This window comes from Acomys russatus, chromosome 24 (assembly GCF_903995435.1).
Source record: "Acomys russatus chromosome 24, mAcoRus1.1, whole genome shotgun sequence".
NCBI classification, from domain to species: Eukaryota; Metazoa; Chordata; class Mammalia; order Rodentia; family Muridae; genus Acomys; species Acomys russatus.
The window spans coordinates 54492340-54514443 of record NC_067160.1 but is presented as its reverse complement, the minus strand read 5'-3'; the positions used below and the strand labels follow the sequence as shown (position 1 = coordinate 54514443).

General features: G+C 51.6%; 2 protein-coding genes across 3 annotated transcripts in view; one reads left to right on the top strand and one right to left on the bottom strand.

The window, feature by feature from the left end:
- Window positions 1–11011, top strand: part of Ddx31 (DEAD-box helicase 31) — a 72225-nt gene extending 61214 nt beyond the window's left edge. The window contains exon 19 of one of the 2 annotated variants that reach the window (XM_051166969.1): window positions 10599–11011. In XM_051166969.1, coding sequence (XP_051022926.1) covers window positions 10599–10801 — 203 coding nt within the window. In that variant the 3' untranslated portion in view covers window positions 10802–11011. The remainder of the gene's footprint in view (window positions 1–10598) is intronic. The other variant, XM_051166971.1, reaches the window with a different exon arrangement.
- A 4247-nt stretch (window positions 11012–15258) lies between these two features.
- Window positions 15259–21414, bottom strand: Barhl1 (BarH like homeobox 1). Its single transcript, XM_051166612.1, has 3 exons — window positions 20935–21414; window positions 17206–17428; window positions 15259–15763 (listed from the first exon to the last, which is right to left on the bottom strand). The coding sequence occupies exons 1-3, from the start codon at window positions 21398–21400 to the stop codon at window positions 15469–15471; spliced, it is 984 nt and encodes a 327-aa protein (XP_051022569.1). The 5' UTR covers window positions 21401–21414; the 3' UTR covers window positions 15259–15468.
- Between the last annotated feature and the right edge of the window lie 690 nt (window positions 21415–22104).

The following is a 22104-nucleotide window of genomic DNA, read 5'->3' as shown; positions in this document are numbered from 1 at the left end:
AGACCATGTCTGCTAGCAAAGTCAGCCAACTGTGAGCCTGTCCTCAAAACAGCAGCCTCCGGTGCTGGTCAGGTGTGAGTTGACTGTTGTGCACTCCCATGCAGTGGCAAAGGGATTTGTCTTTGCTGTACACGACCTCTTTCCTTTTACATATCCACTTTTCAGCACAAGAAAATAAATAACATCTCTAAATGAGATCTTAATAGTCAGGTCTCTGTCAGCTTCCCACCCTCAGTTCTGAAAAGGACCAGGAAACATCTCTCCACATCTATGTCTGCAGTCAGTCACAAAACCTTTTCTGGCACCTACACACATCTCTGTCAAAGCAGCCCCCACCCCAACAGCTACATGTACATGTGCACAGGTGCTGTCGGTAAAATATTGAATGGCCCCTTAGCAACATTCATCACAAATACAGCAGTTCCTGGGAAGCAAAAGTGGTAACATCATCCTCTAGCCTCTAAAATTGCCATCTTCCCTGCAGACGTTGAGACTGAGCCCTGCCTGCTGTGCAGGGTCAGTTGGGCTCTTGGCCGGAGTGTTTGTTGAGGCACTGGTGAGTGAGGTGAGTCTGGGGATGTGCTTTGTGAGGGCTGTGAGTCCTTCTCACTTGGTGAGTGGGAAGTAACAAAGCCGGTGTCACTGACAGTCTGCACTTTGTAAGCCCCCAGCCTGTGTCAGTTATTCCGTACATCTAGCACCGGTTTTCCAAGCTTCTACTGTCACCTCCAGTGTAGTCATCAGAGTCCAGCCTCTGCCCCTGGTCTCAGCTCATCTTAATTGTTAACTGTTCTCAAATAATTTTATTTTACTTGTATTAGTTCTCTCAGTCCATCCTTGTCAAAGAGTTACCTAGTAGTTCCCATTTTATCAAACAAGGTAAGCATTCTAAAACCTCCTCTTTTCATCCTTCCTAGACATGACTGTGCTTGGCCAGGAAGGAGAGTGTGCTGAGGGCTGGCTCTACCTGGCCAGCACAGCATAGCCAAGCATCTTCTTAACCTCCACCCTTCTAAAGCCCCACAAGTCTTTCATGTCTCAGGATGAGTAAACATCCTATGGAAATCACACGTGGCAGGCAATTCCTTGTAGACAGACTTGCCCTTCTCTGAATCAGCACAAACTCCTCATCACTAGAGTTCCCACTGGAGGGCTTACAGGCTCTGGCTTGGGTGCTTTTCTTAATAGCCTTCACTGTGTCCTTGTCAACAGCCAGTAAGTGCTCACCCTGTGTGACTATGTGAACTTGAGTTCTTGGTTCTTCTATTCCCCTTTCCCTCCCCTTGCTTCCTCAGGCTATCAGAGTGTCCCCCTGTGGGTTGGGTAGCTCACTTGAATGCTGTGGGCCTTTGGGCAGGCAATAGCCTCTCTGTACCTCACTTCTCTTGCCTCTTGAAGGGTAGATACTTGAGCCTCATGGTATCATTGTGGAGACAAAGCAGATGCTGAGATGCTTCCGTTTTGTACAATTCGCGCATTTAGCCACCATGACAATGGCCCTGTGACTGTCTAGCCCTTTCTGCTGGCCTTCAGTATCCAAGTATTCCTGGGACTGAGGACCAGAGTATATATGGAAGTAGCTGCAACCTTCCAGCACTCTGGAACAACCTTGACAGCAGAATCGGGTCCCCTGAAGATGAGCACTAAGAAGCTGCAGCTGCATCGCCCTGTGAAGCAATATCCTCATCATTAGGAGCAGCTTGCCTGCCAATTTTTACGTGGCATTTACAACCTCCCTAATATCACTTAATTAACTGAAGGAAAACCTGGAATCTTGCCCATTGTGAAATTTTTTCTCAATTTCTTTGAGCGAGTTATTCTGCAAAAAACAGATTGGCCAAATGTGAGATGAGAAGCTGGGCACAGCCACACTTGGACGCCCAGGCTTTCTCCACGCATGTATGTTCACTGCACCTGAGTTGGTGGTCTCCTGGTCCATCTTGCAGCACACAACAGCCTTGGTCCCTTGGGCTTTCTTGACTCCATCTCTTCTTCCCTTGACTTCTAAACTCAGTGTTGATGAGTCAGCTCTTGGCTTCTGGTGAGGTCCTGGGTGGTCTTTGTTCCATGCCCCTTGTGGCCCCACTCCCACTCTTTAACCCATGCAGCCCTGGCTTAGAACCTTTGGTGATATCCTGTTGCTTAGCCTGTTGATGGGCTCTGGGCCTGGCCTGGGCCCTCCCCAACTCTTTTCAGACCTGCCTGAGTAGTCAGGTGCTGTCACTTGTTCTGACACAATGGCACAGTCATATCCGTGTGTGGGGTGTGTGTATTTAATGTCTTTGAGGTGCCTCAGCAGAGATCCCATCAGGTTTTGTTCACTCTGCCTGCAACACTCCTGGCGCATAATAGATGCAAAGGAAATACATTGGAGTAGATGAGTGGAGTCATTCTGGAACTCTGAGGGAAGAGAGAAAGAATTGTTCTGCTATGAAAGGAGGTGAGCTCGGTTAGTACTCAGTGACCTGTGAAGATGATCAGCTCTGCTGGAGGAGCCATCATCAATCCTTCAGAGCTCTGTGTGGAGAGGAGTGGGGCCAGACTACCTCTACACTGCAGGTAGTTCTGCAGGAAGATCAGCTTGGCCCAGCTTTCCCTTTGTCTCCCAGGGGCAAATATGGAAGAGATCAGGTTACCATCACTACTGTCTTCTACCCACTCATCCAGGACTCAGTCTCACTTGAGAATCAGAGAGAAGTAAGACCACCAGCGAGAGCTGTGGAGACAAAGACATGAAAACAATCTACCCCTAAGTCTGCTGTGAAAAACCAAGTGCCCAAGTCCCACCCCAAAGACCACAATTGAGTCACAGAAGTGACATCGAGATGACTACAGACTTGACTTGTTGACTGAAAAGGGTACCCTTACCAGTGTGACAGGCTGTTGCCTTTAGTGTCTGTGCCACAGAACCAAGGGCAGAAGAGTTGTTGAGAGGGCCTTTGACCAGGCAGTAGAATAAACTTGGAAGTGCAGGCTGGGTGCTCTAGAGCCCTTGTTCTGAGGAAAAGAAACTTGTGTCATCAAGAAGGTGGCCTGGAGGTGGTGGCACACAACTTTAATTCCAGTACTTGGGAGGCAGAGGCAGGTGGATTGTGAGTTCAGGGCCAGCCTGGTCTACATAGCAAGTTCCAGAATAGTCAGAGCTACACGGAGAAACCCTGTCTCAGAAAGAAAGAAAGAAGGTGGCTGAATGAGTGACTGGGCTCTTTTGGACAGGGGATGCTAACTGCACAGGACACTGGGCCACCTGTTGTAAGCTCACAGGCCTATCCAAACGCACTGACTGGCCTGAAGAGCCCTCCTCTCAAGCTCTGGTACCATAGGCCCTGCTGCCCTGGACTCTGGGGCAGTTACAGCTCCGCACTTGCAAACTTTACATCTGCCCTTTTGTTTGTATCACTATTTTTTTCTCTCGCTCTCTGACATTGTGCAATTAGGCTATTAGAGGGAACTTGCTGTGACCTTGAGCTTCCTCCACACCTGAGTCACCTGCAGACAGCAGGAGCCATAGGGTGGGTGTTCTGTCACACAGTCAGGGCCGACAACAGAGACAGTGATGTTTGCTCCTAGAGTCATTCACACACTGGACTTAGATGCTGTAGCTGGCCCAGCAAACAGGCCACACCAGTGAGGCAGCGTGCAACAGGAAGTGGTTCTCCTCATTAAACCTTACCTGCGCTGTCTTGCCTGGCTTCTGCCTTTCAGAAAGTCTAGTTTTTTAAAAACCCGTTTCTCACAGTTTAGTTTTACTTGTCCTAAAAACCTTCCTGTGATAACTGACTCTTCTGTCTCTAGGCCAGCCCCACTCCTGCTGAGCCACCTCTGCAGTAGGAGGCTCCAGCCCGCCCTCAATCTATTCTCCCTTCCCTTCTGATTTTAACATGTATGAAATGTCTCAAAGTCTTTTAAACAATACCTTTATTCTGGCCCTGAACTCCTGTAAGTAGTAGTCTGAAAAATAAAAGTAACTTGTTTGACCCTCAAGAGGAGGGGTGCACAGGGTGCAGTAGAATATGCCTTTAATCTAGGAGAATCTGGTGGGTTTCTATGAGTTCAAGGTCAGCCTGGTCTAAATAGTGAGTTCCAGAAGAGCCAGCGCTATGCAGAGAGGCCCTGTTTCAAAAAGCCAAAGGAGGGGAGGTATTGAGAACCAGCCTCCCAGATCACCAGTGTGCCACACTCAGCATGTGGAGTGTGCATTATTTGATGGCAGCAGGGTCAACTCTCCTGAGGACTCATGCTGTCTGCCAAGCTGATTCTCTCACACACATTATCCCGTGGATACCCCACGGACACTGTGACCAAATGAGAAACTAGAGCCCAGACTAAGCTCCTCCATCTCTGTCCTTGCATGTCCTGCTGGAGTGCTGACTGTGTCAGAGTCATTCTGGAGCTATGCAACAAGGGTGCAGCCCTGCAAAGGGGTCCATACTTACCCATCCTCCTCTTCCTCCTCCTCCCTTCTTTCTTCTCTCTCTCTCTCTTTGTCTGTCTCTGTCTCTCAGTCTCTCTCATTTTTGCTCATTATTCTTGGGTGTGTGTGTGTGTGTGTGTGTGTGTGTGTGTGTGTGTGTGTGTGTGTGTGTGTGTGTGTGTGTGTGTGTGTGTGTGTGTGTGTGTGTGTGTGTGTGTGTGTGTGTGTCAGTCAGAAGACATCTCTGAGGCACCAGTTCTGTTCTTCCACTGTATGTGGGTTCAAGGCAGTGATGAGATTCAGGGCAGTGCACTTTTACCCAGGAAGCCATCTTTCCAGTCTAGGGGGATTTTTTATGTGAGATCATTCTTTGTGTAACCGAAGAAATGGGCTTAGAACAGAAGACAAGGTTGTGTTCAGAGGACTGGAGTTTGACACCAACTCAGCTTTGAACCCTAGGGTGGACTTTATAGCTCTGCTGTGGGGGAGCCAGCAACATGCCCGTGAGGAGATACATGTGAGTAAAGTCAGTTCTGAAATGGTGTCAGTTTATCTGGGTGCAGTAGGAAGGTACATTAGAAAAGCCTGGCTCTGGAGTCAGCCCTTTCTGAGTAGTCCCAACCCAAGCACTTGGTGACAGCCTGCCGGGAAAGTGGGAAGACCAGCCAGCCATCACCTAATGGGGGGGAAGCCATGAATGCCTGGCCTCTAGTGCAGCGTAAAGGCTTTCTCCTCCTCCCCATTCCTCCTCCTGATCTGCCCTGGGCTGCCCTTCACCTCTTTCTTTGAACATCTCAGTGTCTCAGTGGCTTGCCACTTATGGGGACACCCACTCCTTAGTGGCCCCAGCACACATTAGAGTTCCCCAGATAGGCCAGGATTCCCACCAGTGGGTCTCTGTGAGAGTCAGGCACTGTGTACACACCATCTGCATACAGAAGCATGAGGTATTAGTGTCACCAACCAGCCAGTCTCTGGTCCACACGAGGCCACATGTCAATAGTGGCCCTTTACCTCTTCCTCTTTACACTTTCTCCTATTCCGCCTATGAGGAGTAGACAACACGCGAGTGCAGTTGGTTCATGCAGACCATTCTCACTGTCAGCGGGTATGTCCAGCACAAGTGCACAATACAGTAGCTCGTGTCTGTAAGAACTGTGACTCAGTATCCACCGGAGCCAGGGACTGACTGGCACGGTGCTTCAGATGACATGCACTCATCCTCCTGTGACTCTAGAAGCTGCACTGCTCTCAGCAGGCAGGAGCTGATCCAGCCTAGGCCTTCCAAGTCCAGGTCAGATCTGGCCAACAAAAGAGCACACAAGAGCTCCTTTGCTCTTACTTTCAAGGTCAGGGCCCCTAATGTGTCCCACTTGAAGGTCACCTTCTGAACCTATTCTTTTGGACAGTAGAGCATTGTGAGCATTCTGTCATCTCTCTGAATAAGTACACTCAGAGAATCTCCTCGGGCATAGACAGAGGTGTTCGTCAGGAGAGACCCAGAGGACTGAGCCCTGAGATTTAGACTCAAGATTCTGTCCTGAGCTGGTATTCTCAGAAATCTAACCATAGCAGTTTTTTTTTTTTTCCAAGATTTATTTATTCGTTATGTATACAATGTTTTGCCTGCATGTACACCTCCACGCCAGACAACAGCACTAGATCTCTTTATAGATGGTTGTGAGCCTCCCAGATCACCAGTGTGCCACACTCAGCATGTGGAGTGTGCATTATTTGATGACAGCAGGGTCACTCTCCTGAGGACTCGACCTTTGGAAGAGCAGCCAGTGCTCTTAACGTCTGAGCCATCTCTCCAGCCCAACCATAGCAGTTTTAAATGTGCTTGTTTTCCAAGCCACTTCTCCATCTTAACAATAATTCATAGTTTTTTTTTACAGAGAACTGAAATAACACAATAGTCTTCAATTCTTCTGCTTGTCCTCTGCGCTCAGGCCCTTTATGAACTTGCTGCTGACTTCAGGTCATCAGCCAGGTGAGTGCCTGAGCTGGGGTCCCAACCACTGCTAGCAGGTTCTGTTCTTCTGCTCACTACCCAACATGGCCACCTGGCATTCAGCATCCATGCTTAAGGGCTAAGAATTCTCCTAAGACTTTTGGTCACCTGGGCTCAGAAGGCCCAGGGTTTCTACCACTTGAAGAATTCTGTCTCAGTTCTTCCCCTGAGTCACCAGACAGGACCTTGCTAGCATCAACAAGCACTTGCCAGTTTCCTACAGTTGACACTCCTAACATTGTGCTTGCTTTTAGTTAATGACTCCAGGTTTTGTTCCATTTTTCAACAGTCTCGTTCTTTGACAGAAAGCTGAACGTTCATGTGTCCCAGCTACATTTCTATTACTATGATAAATACCGTGAAAAGCAATTTGAGGAAGAAAGAAAGGGTTTATTTCAGCCTGTAGTTGATAGTCCGTCCCTAAGGGATGGCAGAGCAGGAACGTAGAGTCATGAAGTGAAGCAGAAACCATGAAGAGGTGCTGCCTGCTGACTTGCTTCTCATGGCTCGCTCAGCCTGCTTTCTCATACCGTCCAGAGGTCCCCTCTTCCTGGTGCCTATAGCCTACATCAAGCTGACAATACTAACCAGCACACTGTGCTGGAGACTGACTTCTGTCGTGCCTGCTGCTGCAGTAAGGCCCACTAAGACACAGAAACTCAACTTAGTTGGATCCTGAGATTTGAAGTTCCAATTTGGGTGGCTGGGCTGCCAGACACCATCTCTGCCCATGCAACCCAACACTGGGCCGGGATATGTCTTCTTTCCGTCCCAACAGTGACTCTGACATGTTGGGTGTTACATGGCGTGCTCCTCTTCCCACACTGGTGCTGCTTCACCTGCGTTTCATGCTGCACTGGGGGAAGGTGCCCCCTTCTCTTCTCCTCTGTCGTCTAGAAGCCAATAGAACCCTGATGGCATGCTGCTGTCTCCCCCTCACTTCACCTGGGCACAGTGGAGAAAGTTGCAGTCAGCTGGAAGTCACCTGAGGCCATCACAGCCTTCTGGATGGTAGATTTGCTCAGGCTTCCATGTTAGAAAGCAGCTAGGGAGGAAGACTGGTCCCTTGAGCTAAAGTCTTAAGTGTGGTGCAGTAGAAGAAGGCTTGAGAGAGCAGCCAAGGCAGGCTTTCAAAAGTAGAAACTCAAAGCCAGGCGTGGTGGCGCACGCCTGTAATCCCAGCACTCAGGAGGCAGAGGCAGGCGGATCGCTGTGAGTTCAAGGATAGCCTGGTCTACAAAGTCCAGAACAGCCAAGGCTACACAGAGAAACCCTGTCTCGGGAAAAAAAAAAAAAAGTAGAAAATCAAAATACGTGGAGGTTTGACATAGGACAAATTACACTGTTTTCCTGTAAACAAATATACTGTTTTTTTCCCCTTGTTATTAACAGAATACATACCCACTTTAGAAACTAGAAGCCGGAACTTACTCAGAAACTCACAGTCCATGGTTAGCTTGGACTTACTGTTGAGTATTATGGATGACTTTTAGAAAGAGTCCTAAAGCAGCATAACACCAGGTGGGGCTCACGCAGCAGCCATCAGAGCATTCAGGTATTGTAGGACATGACCCTAAGGCTATTTTAAAAATAGTTATAATAATAAAAGGTGATAGATTTAAAACATATCTTTTCCTGTCATGAGCTAGGCACAGTGGTGCACTTGGGAGGCAGTTGTAGATGGGTCTTTGAATTTGAAGCCAGCCTAGTTAGCCTACAGAGTGAGTTCCAAGACAGCCAGGGCTACATAGAGAAACCCTGTCTTGAAATGAATGAATGGGTGGGTGAAAGGAAAGAAAGAGAGAAACAGAAAGGAAGGAATAAAGAAAATAACAAACTGTAAAAGAATGCTGTGAGCAAAGCCCGGGTTAGATTGCTTTTTGCCTAGGCAACTGCCTGTTGAGTTTGCAGATGACGCTGAGAGAGGGCTCTGCAGTCCTTTCTTCACGGGACTTGGTGTCCGTGGGATGAGTACTAGTTAGGTTGACTGCCTTACACTGGTGGCAGTGTAAGTGGCATCTGCCTGTCCTGATTAGGGAATTCCCTGCAGCTAGATAAACCCATCTGTTGCTTGATGGCCACATTTCTACAGTGGGTGCTCAGGACGCCTGAGGTGGAGGGTCCAGGTATTACAGGGCTAGATGGTTGACAAGATTCTGGGACAGCAGCAGCTTGTCAGAAGGCATGAATGCTGGACGCATGCTTGGGTTAGAGGGGCTCACCTTCCCATCTGTACCGCACCTTCTCGGCTACGGGCCTAAGAACAAAGGAGGAAATTGGGAGCTAGCTGTGGGAGAAGTGCATTCTGTTGGCATGGCTTTTGTGACAGCAGTGAGGCCCTGCAGGGTTGCCCACCTAATGCAGCATGTATTAGAGTTGGAATGTATAGGTACCTGCTTGTTTGCTGCATGAGTGGGCTTCTGGGTTTGCGTGAGATGCTAGGAAGTGTGACAATGATACACGAAAGTGAGCAGGGCAGCCTGTGCCTGCTAAGCATGGACCGCCCCTGAGCCTCCCCCAGCCTCAAGACATGCTTCCCAGAGTGGCCCCAGAGCTTGCCTCCTACTGTCCACCCAGATCTTTGCCTGAGAGCAGACGTGTTCTGAGGCCCTGCAAGGGGCCCCTGTGGGGTGTGTTGTCTGGAATTATCTGCACTGGCAGCTGCGGCATGGACATGACGCTCTGAGCCACTTCCCACAGGCTGCACTTGCTCTGTAGGCAGCTCATGTATCAGTCACCAAATAAGACTCTGGTTACCGTTGTCTACAGTGATGGCAGAAGCAAGCAAGGAGAGTATTTTAACTGAATTTTTGCATATCTTGAAACTCGGGTTGTTAAATTTAAAATTATACACATTGCAAGTACCTATTTCAAACAAGAGGGAAGAAAACGCATCCCTTTCTGTCAGAACCTTTTTGCTCTGTCATGTAAGTTGACTAAAAATAAACTACAGGTATAGGAAGTTGCAGCCTTTGCTATACAAGTTAGTGATCCCCACAACCACACGGCCCGGCTGTGCTTGCATAGGCCTGGAAGCTCAGACCCTGGCAAGGACATGCAGTCCACATGAATAGAAGTCCAAGGTCAGCATTGTTGCTCATTCGGAAGTGGGGACACAATAAGTAGAACCTGCCTCCACCCCCCAAGCAGACCTGGCAACAGTTTTCAGTCTCTAGGCCTCAGTTTCCCCTGTATAACTCTAGTCATGATCTCCACCGCAGTCTCTGGCTAGCCAGCACTTTATGCCTGCCTTTGCTAGGTACATGGGTTTAGCAAGTCCTTGCCCTCTGGTCCATAGTGCTTACCTGTAAAACGAGGATGACACAGGTGCAGGGTGTGTGGTGCTAGTGGTCTTAAGCCCTGCCCCCAGCACATCTATTGAATAAATAAAAACCTAAACATCATTGCTAATACAGTTTTTCCTCAGACCCTTTTTGTTAGCAAAGGCTGACTCTTCCTCTGCTGCAAGAAAAAAACTGCAGCCTGTGCTCTGCATAGGATTTTAAATGACTTTACCTTTATTATAATGCGGTTCCTCAGTCCTTCCTAATCAGGCTAATAGCACAGTGCTGGCTGTGTTTAATTCTTGGACTTTAAAAGACTGCTTATTTTGACCACAATCCCTGCTGTCAAGTCAGAAAGCAGCAGGTTTTGTGGGATCAGGGTGTCTTCTGCACTCTAGTGAGTGTTGGAGCATCTGTGTGGATACCTGGCCTTTGGGGCTGGCCTGGTAGGGCCCTGTGCCTACAGTCTGCCCTCAAGAGTTCATCCCCGGGGCCCTGCACATGGAAGCTGTGCAACTAACTGCTTTGCTCTATCAGGTTTCTGTGGGCTTTCCCGTCCATGGCTAAACTGCTGTCTCATACACCTCGTTTGCCATTGGAGTGTGGGAGTGTAGGTTCTTTTTTCCCTCATGAAAACAACACAGAACAAAGCCTCACTTTTAAAAATGCCATGATATTTTGCCACCATTATGAAAATCTGTCAGCACCGTATCTAATCTTCTGGTGCATAGAATATCAAAACAAGTGCTATTGAAGAGATTGCTCTTCTGCTAATACAAAAATGTCAGCCTCTTGGTCTCACAACCAGCTGCTGTCAAGCCTCTTTCCAAGGAGGAAAGAAAAACACTAACGTGTCTTCTTCCCCTCCGCTGTTACTGTTCCTCAGGCCCGACCCTCAGAGGAAGACTCAGAGCAAGCACCACCATGTGCTTGCTGAAGTCCTGCGCTCAGAGTACTCAAGCGGGCTGGAGGCCAGCGGCACAAAGGGCAAAAAGCAAGGCAAGCAGCGGGGCTTCCAGGTGGCACCCAGCAAGCCCAGGCCCTGGAGAGAATGAAGCTGCGCCCATCCAGAAGGCTCTTTTGGTTTAATCTCTACAGGACCGGTCAGGGTGAATCCAACATGGCCTGGTGGCTTAAGATTCGATGTCCTGTTCTTATCATCGAAGCTTCTGAAAAATAACTGGCACCTCTCCCAGAATGGAGGTTCACACGAGCACAGACCTCACCTGTTGGAGGAGGAGGCCTGATGGAAAGCAGCAGGCAGGGGTCAGTGCTACACAGTCATCTGCCTTTGCTCAGGCCTCTTATGGGATTGTGAACAGGGACAGCAAGCGTCCTGCGCATCAGCCAGGAGGAGTGTGGCTCCTGGCAGGCTTTCCAGATGAAGCAGCCGCGTGTGTATTGCCTGAGTCTTGTAAGAATGTTAAAAACTGGGATTGAGGCCGGGCGTGGTGGCGCACGCCTTTAATCCCAGCACTCAGAAAGCAAAAGCAGGTGGATCCCTGAGTTCGAGGACAACCTGGTCTACAAAGCAAGTCTAGGACAGCCAAGGCTACACAGAGAGACCCTGTCTTGAGAAAACCAAAAAAAAAAAAATTTTTTTTTTAAAAACTGGAATTGAACTTGTACAAAAGGATAAAGTATTTGTTGAATAGTTATCTTCTTAGTCCACATGTTCTCTTAGAAAAGACCAAGAGAGCTTTGACTGTAGGTCAAAAACCTGGATGAGCTGCGGGCGACACCGATTTCTTCCACAAGCACGGCAGTGTCACATGCATTGCCTCGCTTTCATGTCCGCAGACAACGCGCTGACTCTGGGCTAATTGATTTACTGTTGCCTTTCTATTATTTGCCTTTTGCTATGGAAGCCTGTCTTCTCAGCGAGGTCTGAGGTCCTTGTGTGTGACCTAGACCCAGAACTCACACACCATTGTGTTTCTGGGAGGTTTGAAAGAGGACCCCTGGAGTGTATTGATTTTGCAATAAATGTAAGATTTGGACACTGCAGAGGACTCATGAGAGAAAGGGTTAAAGCTCAGCCCGCTCCCTCAGACACCATCCTGTGCCTGCTTTCCTCTGGGTTAGTGTGCCCAGCCCTCCCAGGCCCCATGCAGGTGCTAGTGGGAGCTAGCAGGGTCGGGGAAAGGGAAGGTCAGTGGACACCCACACTAGGGAAAAAAAACCTGTGGAAGGGGAAGCACGGCCTTGCCAGGGCTGGCAGTCACAGTAGAGCCTGTTGGTGAGATGTCAAAGGGTAATTTGAAGCTGCAGCAGGTGTCGAACTAACTGGACAGATCGGCCACCATTCTTTGGATTTGTAATGACTCCCGTGCTTTTGATGGAAAACAAGGCATCAGACTGTCAGGATTCGGCCAGCTATGTGGAACAGGATTAGTGCCTGTAATCAGGATGGCCACCTGAAAACCTGCGCCTGCCTCCCGGCAACAACCCCTAACAGCTCAGCTGCAGAACTGTGAGGTGTGCTGGGACATTACTTGAGTACCAAGGACACTCACCCTAAAGTTGAAATTAATGTAATTTTCTAACTTAGCAAGGGTACCCTGTCAGAGCTGCTGGGTGGACCTGCTGTTTAGTTAGCATAGTACCCAGTCAATAAGGAGACAACTCCTTATTAAAGGTTAATGGTCTCTAAATGTAAACAACCTTAAAATGAATCTCCTGTGGATCTTCATAGGTTGTACATCCCAGGGTTCAGGTGGACACTATTAGCCCATTTTAGTATACATAGTCTGATTTTGTGTGTGTTTTTAATCATACCCTTTTCTAAGGTCCCAGATTTAGCATTTCTCTGTCATCTGCCTAGTTGCCATATTAAAGTCTCAGAAAATTCAGTGAAGGGAGTGTTGTGGCTGTCACCTGCTAGTTTAGGGGTCCCAATGCCTTCCCTAGCTGCTGTCCATCTTGTGAAGAGCCACCGCTGGAGGGCAGAGAGCTCTTGGTGAGCTGCTGTCTCCTGATCTTTCCTCCCTGGCACAAGAGGGAAGGAAGAGGAGAGTGAGCCCCGCAGCGCAGGTGGTTCTAAGCTGCCAGTGGCCAACCTGACACAGCCAGCAGAAGCCATTACTACACAACCTCCACCCCCAGAGATGGGACCTTCGGGCCTCTCCAATGACAAGTTTCCCTGGTTGAAAAGTGATTAGCAGGCCTTCCCAATTTGCCTCTGTGACCTTCAAACTTAGTCTGCTAGACCATAGAAAACAATAGATCCAAGTTGGGGTAGTGCCTTCCCCCCCCACCCCCAATAAAAAGTAAAAAAGCGGCCCAGGTTCCAGAAGCCTTGCAGCTAACAGCCAGCTGGGAAAGCCAACCTCTTAAAACTTCATTGTCCCGCCCTTTGGAGTCCAGATTTAGGAGAGAGTGCCTTTCAGGACCTGCCTATTGTTTGGTTTTTTTCTTCCTATTTTAAGCGAGGGCACCCAGCCCCTGGGTTAGGAACAGAGAAAACAATTTAGCTTTCTAGATGGATGGGAAGCGCAAGCCCACCTCACTGCAGAGGTTGCAAAGTTATTATTACAGATGGGATGTGCAGGACAACTTAAAATATTGTAATTATAAACTTGTAGGGAAGCCTTGTTCTTCATTAATGTAAGATATGAAATCGCCTCTGCGGTACAAGGACAATTACATAGTCAGAATGTGTCTGCGGTTTACACTGCGCTGTGTAAATGTGAGGGTGGCTGCTCCAGCCTGCCTCCTCCACTCTCACAAAATGAAAAGCACACCACCGCAAGTTGTCCTTTGATAGATTTTTAATATGATTTTAAAGAGTTTTGTTTGGTCTCATTCTTATTCAATGAGATTAATTTAAAGCACTTATCCCCTGGGTTTAAGTCAATCCGTGTAGGATTTGGGCAGGGTTTGTTGCTTGGGGGGTTTTGTTTGCAGGAGGCTATGAGAGACTCCTTTCCCACTTCATTAACCCTGAGTTGGGGACAGTCCCCCCTCACACCCCACCACAGCCAGATCGAGGGATTTACCAACCCGCATTCACATGCAAAAGAACTTGAAAGCCGAGGGGCTCCTTGACTTAATTAGCTGCTGTGCATTTTGCAAAATTAGAATAATACCGCACCATCCCAGGAAAAAAAGCTTGGGTGTGAGGATGCTGGGGGGTGGGGAGGAAACAGTAGCCGAACTAACTGGCTGTGCTTGGGGGGCTAGGGGGAGCGGGTGCTTTCTGAACGCGCCCCCTCTCTCCATTGCCCGATTCTCTCCCAGAACAGTTGGCCAGTATTGGTAGGAGGGTGCTGGGCTTGCAAGCATCCAAACTCCCCGGTATTTCTACCGTCTTGCAGGTCAGTGTGCTGCAGGTGGTGTGGGGGAGGAGGAGCACCAGCGCCCATATCCCGGGAGACGGACTGGTGTCAGGAGATGACCTTGGCCCTTTGAACGTGATCTGGAGTCTGACTCCCCTGAGATCTCAGAGCCAGAGGCGGATAGTGCGATCCCGGTCCCCCGTTCTCCTCACGCCCCACCCACCCCCTACCCCCGCCCCGTGCGCTCCTATTTCCTCCCAGGGCAGGGGGAGGGGGAAGGATGGAGAGAGAGCAAAGGGTTGCCCGACGTAGCGTCAAGCTCGCGAAAAGCCGGTGGGGTCCTACCAGGCGTTAGAGACTAGGAGCTGCGGGTAGCCAGAACCAAGGGCGCCGGGCCGGGGAGGGTGGGGCCACGGCGAGCAGCCTCGGAGTCCATCTGTCTGCCCCGCGCCCGCAGGGCTGGTCACCAGCTGCCGGGGCCCCGGTCTGAGCCAGATGAGTCGGCTCAGTGAGTGCTTCTCGGCCTGGCACGCAGCTGAGGGAAGCCCCGCGCTGGCCTCGCCCGTGGCCCCCAAGACCTTGTGGAAGCGGGACGAGCCAGATGGGGAGAGAAGGGCTCACCTCGATGTGGAAACGGGGAGACCCCTGGGAGTCCAGCCGGGGTCTCCGACCATAGCACCCAGGGACCGGGGCAAGAGGGAGACAAAACTTTACTACTTTAGTTCGAGAGATGCCGAGGTTTTGTTTTAGTTTTTTTTTTTTTAAGTAAAGGACGGGAGAGGGCCTGAGCGGGAACCAACGGACGGTAGCGCGGACAGGCGCCTGGTCATTTGTAAGAAGTTTATTTCCACATTTAAAAAAGAGAACCCAAGAGGTCTGGCTGCCCCGGAACCTGGGTAGAGGGGGCGGAGCTGGAGGCCAGGATGCGTGGGCAAGTCCTCTTGGCCCCTTCCTGCCCCACCCGGGACTGGGAGGGCACAGGCCACAGACTCAACTGACGCACAGACACGGTCACGGGCTCATGGGTCACGAATAAATAACTTCATATACACTTTGCACAATGTATGTACAGGTCGCCGCTAGCCCAGGACTTGGGGGTGGGGGGCGAGGAAATGGGTGGGAAGCTCCGTACCACTCTCCAACCCTGTCCCGCAAAGATGCAAGAAGGGTGGCCCCGGGGCTGGGGCACGGACGTCCCCTACCTGCTGCTGAGGGGCAGAGGCCACCTGGGGGATCCCACAGGGACGGGGGTGGGTGGGAGGTGGGCAGGGGCGCTTATGTACATCCCCCGGGTGTAAGTGGCTCCTGGATGGAGCAGCTAGGAGAGAGGGCGCAGAGGAGGGGTACCCTCAGTGGATTTATCGCCCCCTCAGGGACACTGGGCTGCGGCGGTGAGCCCAGCAGCCCTGCTCCAGGGCGCCCAGCTTGAGTGGAGGGGGAAGGGGGGCCCCAGAGCATGGCTGGGAGAAAGAGGGCGCCTCACCGAGGCTGCGCGGCGCGCGGGAGGACGCCAGGCAGTGGGGGAAGCGGCGGAGGCGGCTCGCTGGCGCCCTGGAGTCCGTGGATGAGGATGCGGGGCACCAGAGGTCTCTGGAGGGCGGGTGGTGGCGCGCTGGGGCCGCGGTACAGATAGAGTGCGGCGCCCGGGTCCAGGTTGGAAACGAGACTCTGCGGGTAGAAATAAGGCGACGGGAACATTCTCTGGAGCGCCGAGTAGTTGCCTGCCTCCGCAAGCAGCTCCAGTCCCACAGCTGTCTGTCGCTTCCATTTAGTCCTAGGAACCGAAATCAAGACAGAGGTCAGGATTAGGACACTCATAACCTTTGCCCCTTTCTAGTGATTGGCACAGAGTGCCGCAGGCCGGCCAACAGAGAGCGTGCCAATTTTTTGATAATGGAGTGCCCATGTCAAATGCATCGTGCGCCATTCCCTCTCCACTGGCTTTTCATGACTTTTGTCCCCATTTTACAGATTAAAAGCTTGAGGTGTGAGCTAGTCTTCATAATGGTCTGCAAAGTGGCAGGCAGAGCCCCTGCTCCAAACCAGAATATCTGACTCCCAAGTGCACTTACAAACTCACACGATGGGGCTCCCTCTGGGTATGCTCCCCCCCACCCCACCCCCCGGAATGGCCTAATGACTGTGGAGTGACAGAGAGGGTGTCCGTGTCCCTCTGCCTGGCCCCGCCCCTGCCCCCCCCCCGCCCCGTGTAGCCCTAAAGGCCTGGACTTCAAGCAAGCGGGCTGGGAGTCCAAGCGAAGATGTCTCTGGAAGAATGCACACACTTTTTCTCCCAGCTCTGCCTACACTCAGGCCTTCCAGATTTGAGACCTGAGGCTAGCTAGCCCCAAGACTCTCTGGCCCAAAAGTTGGACGGTGTAGGGCAAGGCAGAGTGAGGAAGTCAAACCTACAGCTTCTAAAACTCACCTAGAGTGAGGTTGGCTACGCCTGCCTGCCTGGGTTCCAGTGAGGTTGAGGTGGGCTCAGTCACACTACCCCCGTTTCCCCCCCTGAATAATTCATCATCGTCATAATTGTGTAATTACTGCAACGAGCCTTAATTATTGATGCCCGAAGTAGTAATCGGTATTTATTATTAATGGGGCTGTGTGTTTCTGAGGCTTGTTTATGGAAGGCACCATTCCTGCCTCTGCTAACTGTGTGAGAGAGTGTGTCACTATGCACCCTGACCTGTCTGTGCACGGGTATTGTACCTATGAATTTAAATCCTATGAATGTCCAAAAAGGAGACCCGGAAACAGGTTCAAGACCTTAATAGCAATTTCCCAGTCTCTCTATGCCAGAGGAGCTGGCTGTAAATGCTAGGAGGTCCAAAGAGGAAATGCTCTGAGATGCAGACAGACGTGACCCCCTACTACAACCACCTCAGGGACCTCTCTGGCCCCTGGAGACTGGAGCTGCCACTCTCCCCTAACGGCTTGCGCCTTCCATCCGAAGAGCCCAGAAGCCTCAAAGCCAAGCCTAGGGTTGTCCTTGGGGACTTGGGCTAGGGCGGAGCAGGCCTTGAATCTCTGTTAGCCTTCCTGCGGGTCCACCTGTCTTGGATTCCAGTGTAGTGTCCTTTCTGTCTTCACTGTTGGACTTAGGGCAAGGTATTTTCTCAGAGCCACAGTTTACCTACTTTTACTTCACGGGAGAGACCCAAGGCTCCAGAAGAAGCCCCTTACCGACGCCGCCTTGCATCGAAACCTCACCTGCGGTTCTGGTACCAGGTCTTGACCTGCGTGTCGGTGAGGTTGAGCGAAGCGGCCAGCTCCATGCGGTCTTGCACGCTCAGGTATTTCTGCCGCTCGAAGCTACGCTCCAGCTGCGCCAGCTGATGGTCGGTGAAGGCGGTGCGTGCTTTGCGTGGCTTTTTCAGGCGCACCGGGGGACTGTCCCTAGAGCTGGAGATCTCGCGGTCGCCCTCTTCCTTCACTGCGGAGACACACAGGGCTTATCAGGGTTAGGGTGCCTGCGCCCTCGCGTCCCCTTCGTCAGGGCGCAGATCTCTCCCGCAGCACTGAAGCCCGTGGGGACATTGCGGCATGGCCATCGGAGCCAGGATTCCAGGCCCACAGAAGAGTGTGAAACGCGAGCGAAGATTAAACGAAATAGGAAGTGTACGGGGCCAGAGCCGCTAGCTCGCTGAAGAAACTCAACTCTCCTTCCTAACCTCCCCCCCCCCCCCCCCCCCGCCTCATTCCCCCAGAGAGATTAAAGCCAGCCTCAGGGCGGATCGGCCTAGTAAGCCACTGGCCAAGAACGGGTTTCTGGGCTATGGACGCCGCGTCTGGGCGCAAAGTCCGCGTGGAGAAATAAAACCCTATTTGCTCCTCAGCACTCCGACATCCCAACGAGCAGATAATTATACCCAAGCCTCACCGACTCTAGTTTGGCCAGGAATCTTTAGAGATGGATTCCTAGGCTACTTCCGAACTATGCGGATGGAAGGTCGGCAGGGTGCGGGTATCTGAGGGCACCAAGCGCTGGGAGAAATATCCGTCATCCCTGGGCGCCAAGGGTTGCATGTATCACAGAGCTTGGGGCTTCTTCGTTGTGCCCACTGTGGCTCCCACCCAACCCGCGCTACAGTCCTCGATCGGACAAATGGCCATCTGTTCCCCGCTCCTGCGGTCCAACGTAGACGGGACAGAGCTAAATTAGTTCGTTTTCCTCTACTTTCGTTGAGATTGACAACAGAAAACACACATTTAACGGAACAAGTCCGGCCTTCCCATCTCTTTCTTCAAATGAGAGATTGAAACAGAATAGTCAGCCCACTTCTCCCAAAATAACCCTTTAGGCTGCGGTGCCCACCCATCCTACCCCCTGCTCTCTTTATTTTCTTTTATGGTGAGTTTCATTGTGCCTGGCATTTGCCGTGACAGGGTTCAGCTGAATGAGAGGTGATTTCTCTCTGTAGGAAACAATAATCCGGTTAATTGAGCCACTGGGGAGGGAGGCTTTTCAGCCGGAAAGGCGGCGCTTCTCGGCAGGGAGGGAGCCAGGAGCCCTAGCATCGGAGAAGTAACTCTGCCCTGGACCGGCCTTCTGCCTTCAGCCACCACTGGGAGGATGGGGAACCGTGGGGATAAAGATGACGTTTCTCCCTAGAAAGCCTAACACTTTACCGTTATTCAAACTTCAAACTTGATATTACAGAAATCTTACTTTACCCCCTAATTACTTGGACTACTTATCCCTTATTCCGGCCGGCCGAATGACTAGCCGCTTTTCTTTTTTTAAACGCCAGTCCTTTTTGGGTTCTGCCGGAGACTTTGGGAGACTCACCCAGTTCAGTCTGTCTACCATGTGTTTATTTCTCAGACTTTGGCTTCAGAGCTGCATCCCATCCGTCTAGAGCCTGAGGGCCAGAGACCCTTTCTCTGTGGAGGCAAGCCCTGGTTCCTCTAAGAGCCTAGGCTCCAGCCAGGGTAGTGCTGCCACCTTACTTCCAAAGCCCTGGTCCAACGTCAGTAAATGTTATTTAAGAAACCTTTTACACCAGAAACTTGTGATGAGACTGGCTGGTTCCCCCACCCCTGCCTCTAAGGATTAAGTGGCTGGGGGTGGGGTGGGGTGGCGGGTAGACAGTGGCTGGCGGTGATGGGCTTAAATGCACCTAAGGGCTGGCTCCTGTGTCTCTCAAACCAGCTTCCTAACTCAGTCTCTGCAAAAGTCACACACACATACACACACACACACACACACACACACACACACACACACACACACAGGGAGGGGGGACATTCACTTCAGAGAGTTTTGTTAAGGACAAGAGCAATAGCCAGTGCCTAGGGGTGGCTGAAACTTTCTACAGCTTCCTCGGCTGCAAACCTGTTTAAGTGATATGTAGACAGCCGGCTCTCATCATCTCCCTCCTCAGATATCATCAGGGACAGGAGAAGAAAATTGATATCCCAATTATCTTAAGCGAAATGGAATCTCTCCTCAAAATTCTGCTTGGGGACAAAAATATAAAAGGAGGCAACTGTTTGTACAGGCAGGGCTGGACCTGATTGCTCTTTACCCTAATTATGAAGCTAGGTAGGACTGGCATAAAACACACGTGCGCGCGCGCGCACACACACACACACACACACACACACACACACCTTTCGTGAAGGTGAGTTCTCTTTGCTTCTCTAAACAGGGCCCTGGAAGGAGAGAATGGTGTGCTGCCAGAGCCAAGTTTCCCAAACACCTCTAGACTTTTCCTGAGTGCTGTGCTTTCTAGAGATGATGGGTCCACACACTGGCCTAGTCATTTTTTAGTGGGGGAAGAAGAGAGACATGAGATGCAGACTAGAACCCCTCCCACCACCACCACCCCCCGCCAGGGCCTTCAGTTTGGAGTCTGGGTCTACCCCCAAAATAGATCTCAGGTGGGAGGAAGAATTCAGCAAATGTAACTAAAATTTTGTGACCCTCAGCACAAATGGAGACCAGGGGGAGCAGGCAGCAATGATGCCGACTTTATAGCAAAGTTGGAAGTGATCGCCATCCACAGAGTCCTCTGACAGCCATGGCCTCTTCCACTTAACTTCTTCCTGGAAAGAACTTTGTGCCCCTGGACCCAATAAACAACTAAAGTCAGGGCGGAGCCTAAAGATAAGACACAAAGCTAAGGAGCACTTTCTTTCTCTCCTCCCTCCTTTTTCTTTCTTTTTTCCCCTCTTCTCCCTCCTTCCTTTTGATACCATCTCAGCTCCCTGGTTGAGACAGAGCACGAAGCCGCCACAACGATTCCCAAAGTGACAGTGGGAGTAACCAGACGGGTCACTCGGAAATCTCTGGGTCTTGAAACAGCGCAGTGATCAGTATTCAACCCACTGAAGACCCAGCCCAGAGAGAGCGAGCTGCTGTGTGGGATGTGGGGGTCCTTCCCTCTCCAGGTGTCACCTGGCCAAAGCTGCCTGTTCCTCACAGGCCTCAGACTCCATTGCATCCAGTGGGTGGGGAGGCCCACTTTTTCCTCTTGTTGGGAGATTCAGATTAAGAGCCAGAAAAGTCTTACTGTACTAAGGGCTCTGGCAGGAATCTTCTGCCAGGCTTTCTCTCTGGACAAAGCTGTGTACAGCTACGAGGTCCCCTCCCAGGGATCCTCAGAAGGGGAGGCTCCTCCCTATCAGTAAAGCTAGTGGAAGAATTGTGGTCCCAGTCAGGAAGTTAGAAAGTTTGCTTTGTGCATCTGGAGAGACTTTGTCTCCACTACACACAATATCCCCCTCAGCTTTTCCCGGGCCACACACGTTGAACTCTTTGTTGCTCTAGGGCCCAATCTTGGGGCTGGCAGAGAGGTCTACACAAAACCAATTCTCAGCCTGGCCCTGGGGGAGCCCTGGGATGACTATGTCCTGTCTCCAAGTGTGTGCTCTCAAGTTTTAAATGTCATTTTTTAAGACACCCCCCCCCGCCCCGTTTTCATCTTGTTTTCTTACCTTTGTACTCAGAGTCTGACGAAGCGCTGCTGACACTTTTGTCCAGCTTGTCACGAAAGTCCTCCCCGGCCTTGGCCGCAAGGCGGCCCCCAGGCTCGGGAGCTGCAGGCTGCCCACTGCTAGAGTAGGGTGCACAGGCCGCGAGAGGTTTGCAGTCGGCAAGGATGTCCCTGATCAGAAAGGAGGAGGTGACGGTTCGCGACTGGGCTGGGGCTGAAAGCTGCCCCGGCTGCAGGTGGGAGTCCAAACCTGGGCCAGATGCAGCACCAGGCCGTGAGGTACTGGTCTCCAGACAGTCTCTTCCGGGCGAAGCTGGCGAAGAGCAGTCGCTGCTGCTCTCTGAGCGTGGACTTAGCTCCAGGGGTGACCGGCAGTCCCCAAGCAAGGGGTCCCCCTTGGGAAGGGCGGGGCTGCCCGCTCGGTGGGAGAGAATGGAGTCAATCCCAAAGCCATTGGAGCCTTCCATAGCCAAGCTACGACCTGTCCTCCCAAAAAGCTCCCCACCCACCCCCAACCCCAGCCGCCGCTGCCCCTGCCCCTAGCTGCGGGCTGGCATTGGGGAAGGCGGGCAGGGAGCCTGTGGGCACCTTGGACAGAGTTCAGCCTTGGGGGAGCCCGGGAGCTCTGGGCCAACCTCCTCTGCGCATTACATCCAAAAGGGCTCAACGCGTCTTCTGCAGCACCGCGCCGAGCCGCCGAGCCGAGGGGGGGCTGGTGGTGGGAGTGTCAGGGAGGAATGGGAGGAGGGCGCGCCAAGTTGGGGAGAGCCAAAGGGTAGAAAAACGGCCTAAGGGCCCCTTTGGCACAGAAGAAAACGCGAAGGTGTTGGAATCTCAATCAAGGTCGTCTTTTTAAAAAGCAAAATCCAAACCGCACGCTTCCTCCTGGCAAACCGTAGCCGAGGGCCGGGGTCAGCACGGCATGCAGTAGCCCGGCCGGGCCGTGGGGCCGGCAGGCAGAACAGAGCGCACCTGGAGGCCTCAGCACCGCGGACAGCGGCAGCGGCCTGCGGATCATGAAGCTCTCCACCTGGCCCGGGAGATCCTGCGTGCGCGCTCGGCTCCGCCAGAACCCGTCAGCACCGTGGACAGCGCCCGCGCGGCTCCCACTGCAGCTCTCACCTGTCCTCCGCGCGCACCTTCGCCACCCACCCTTCTTTTTAAAAAAATC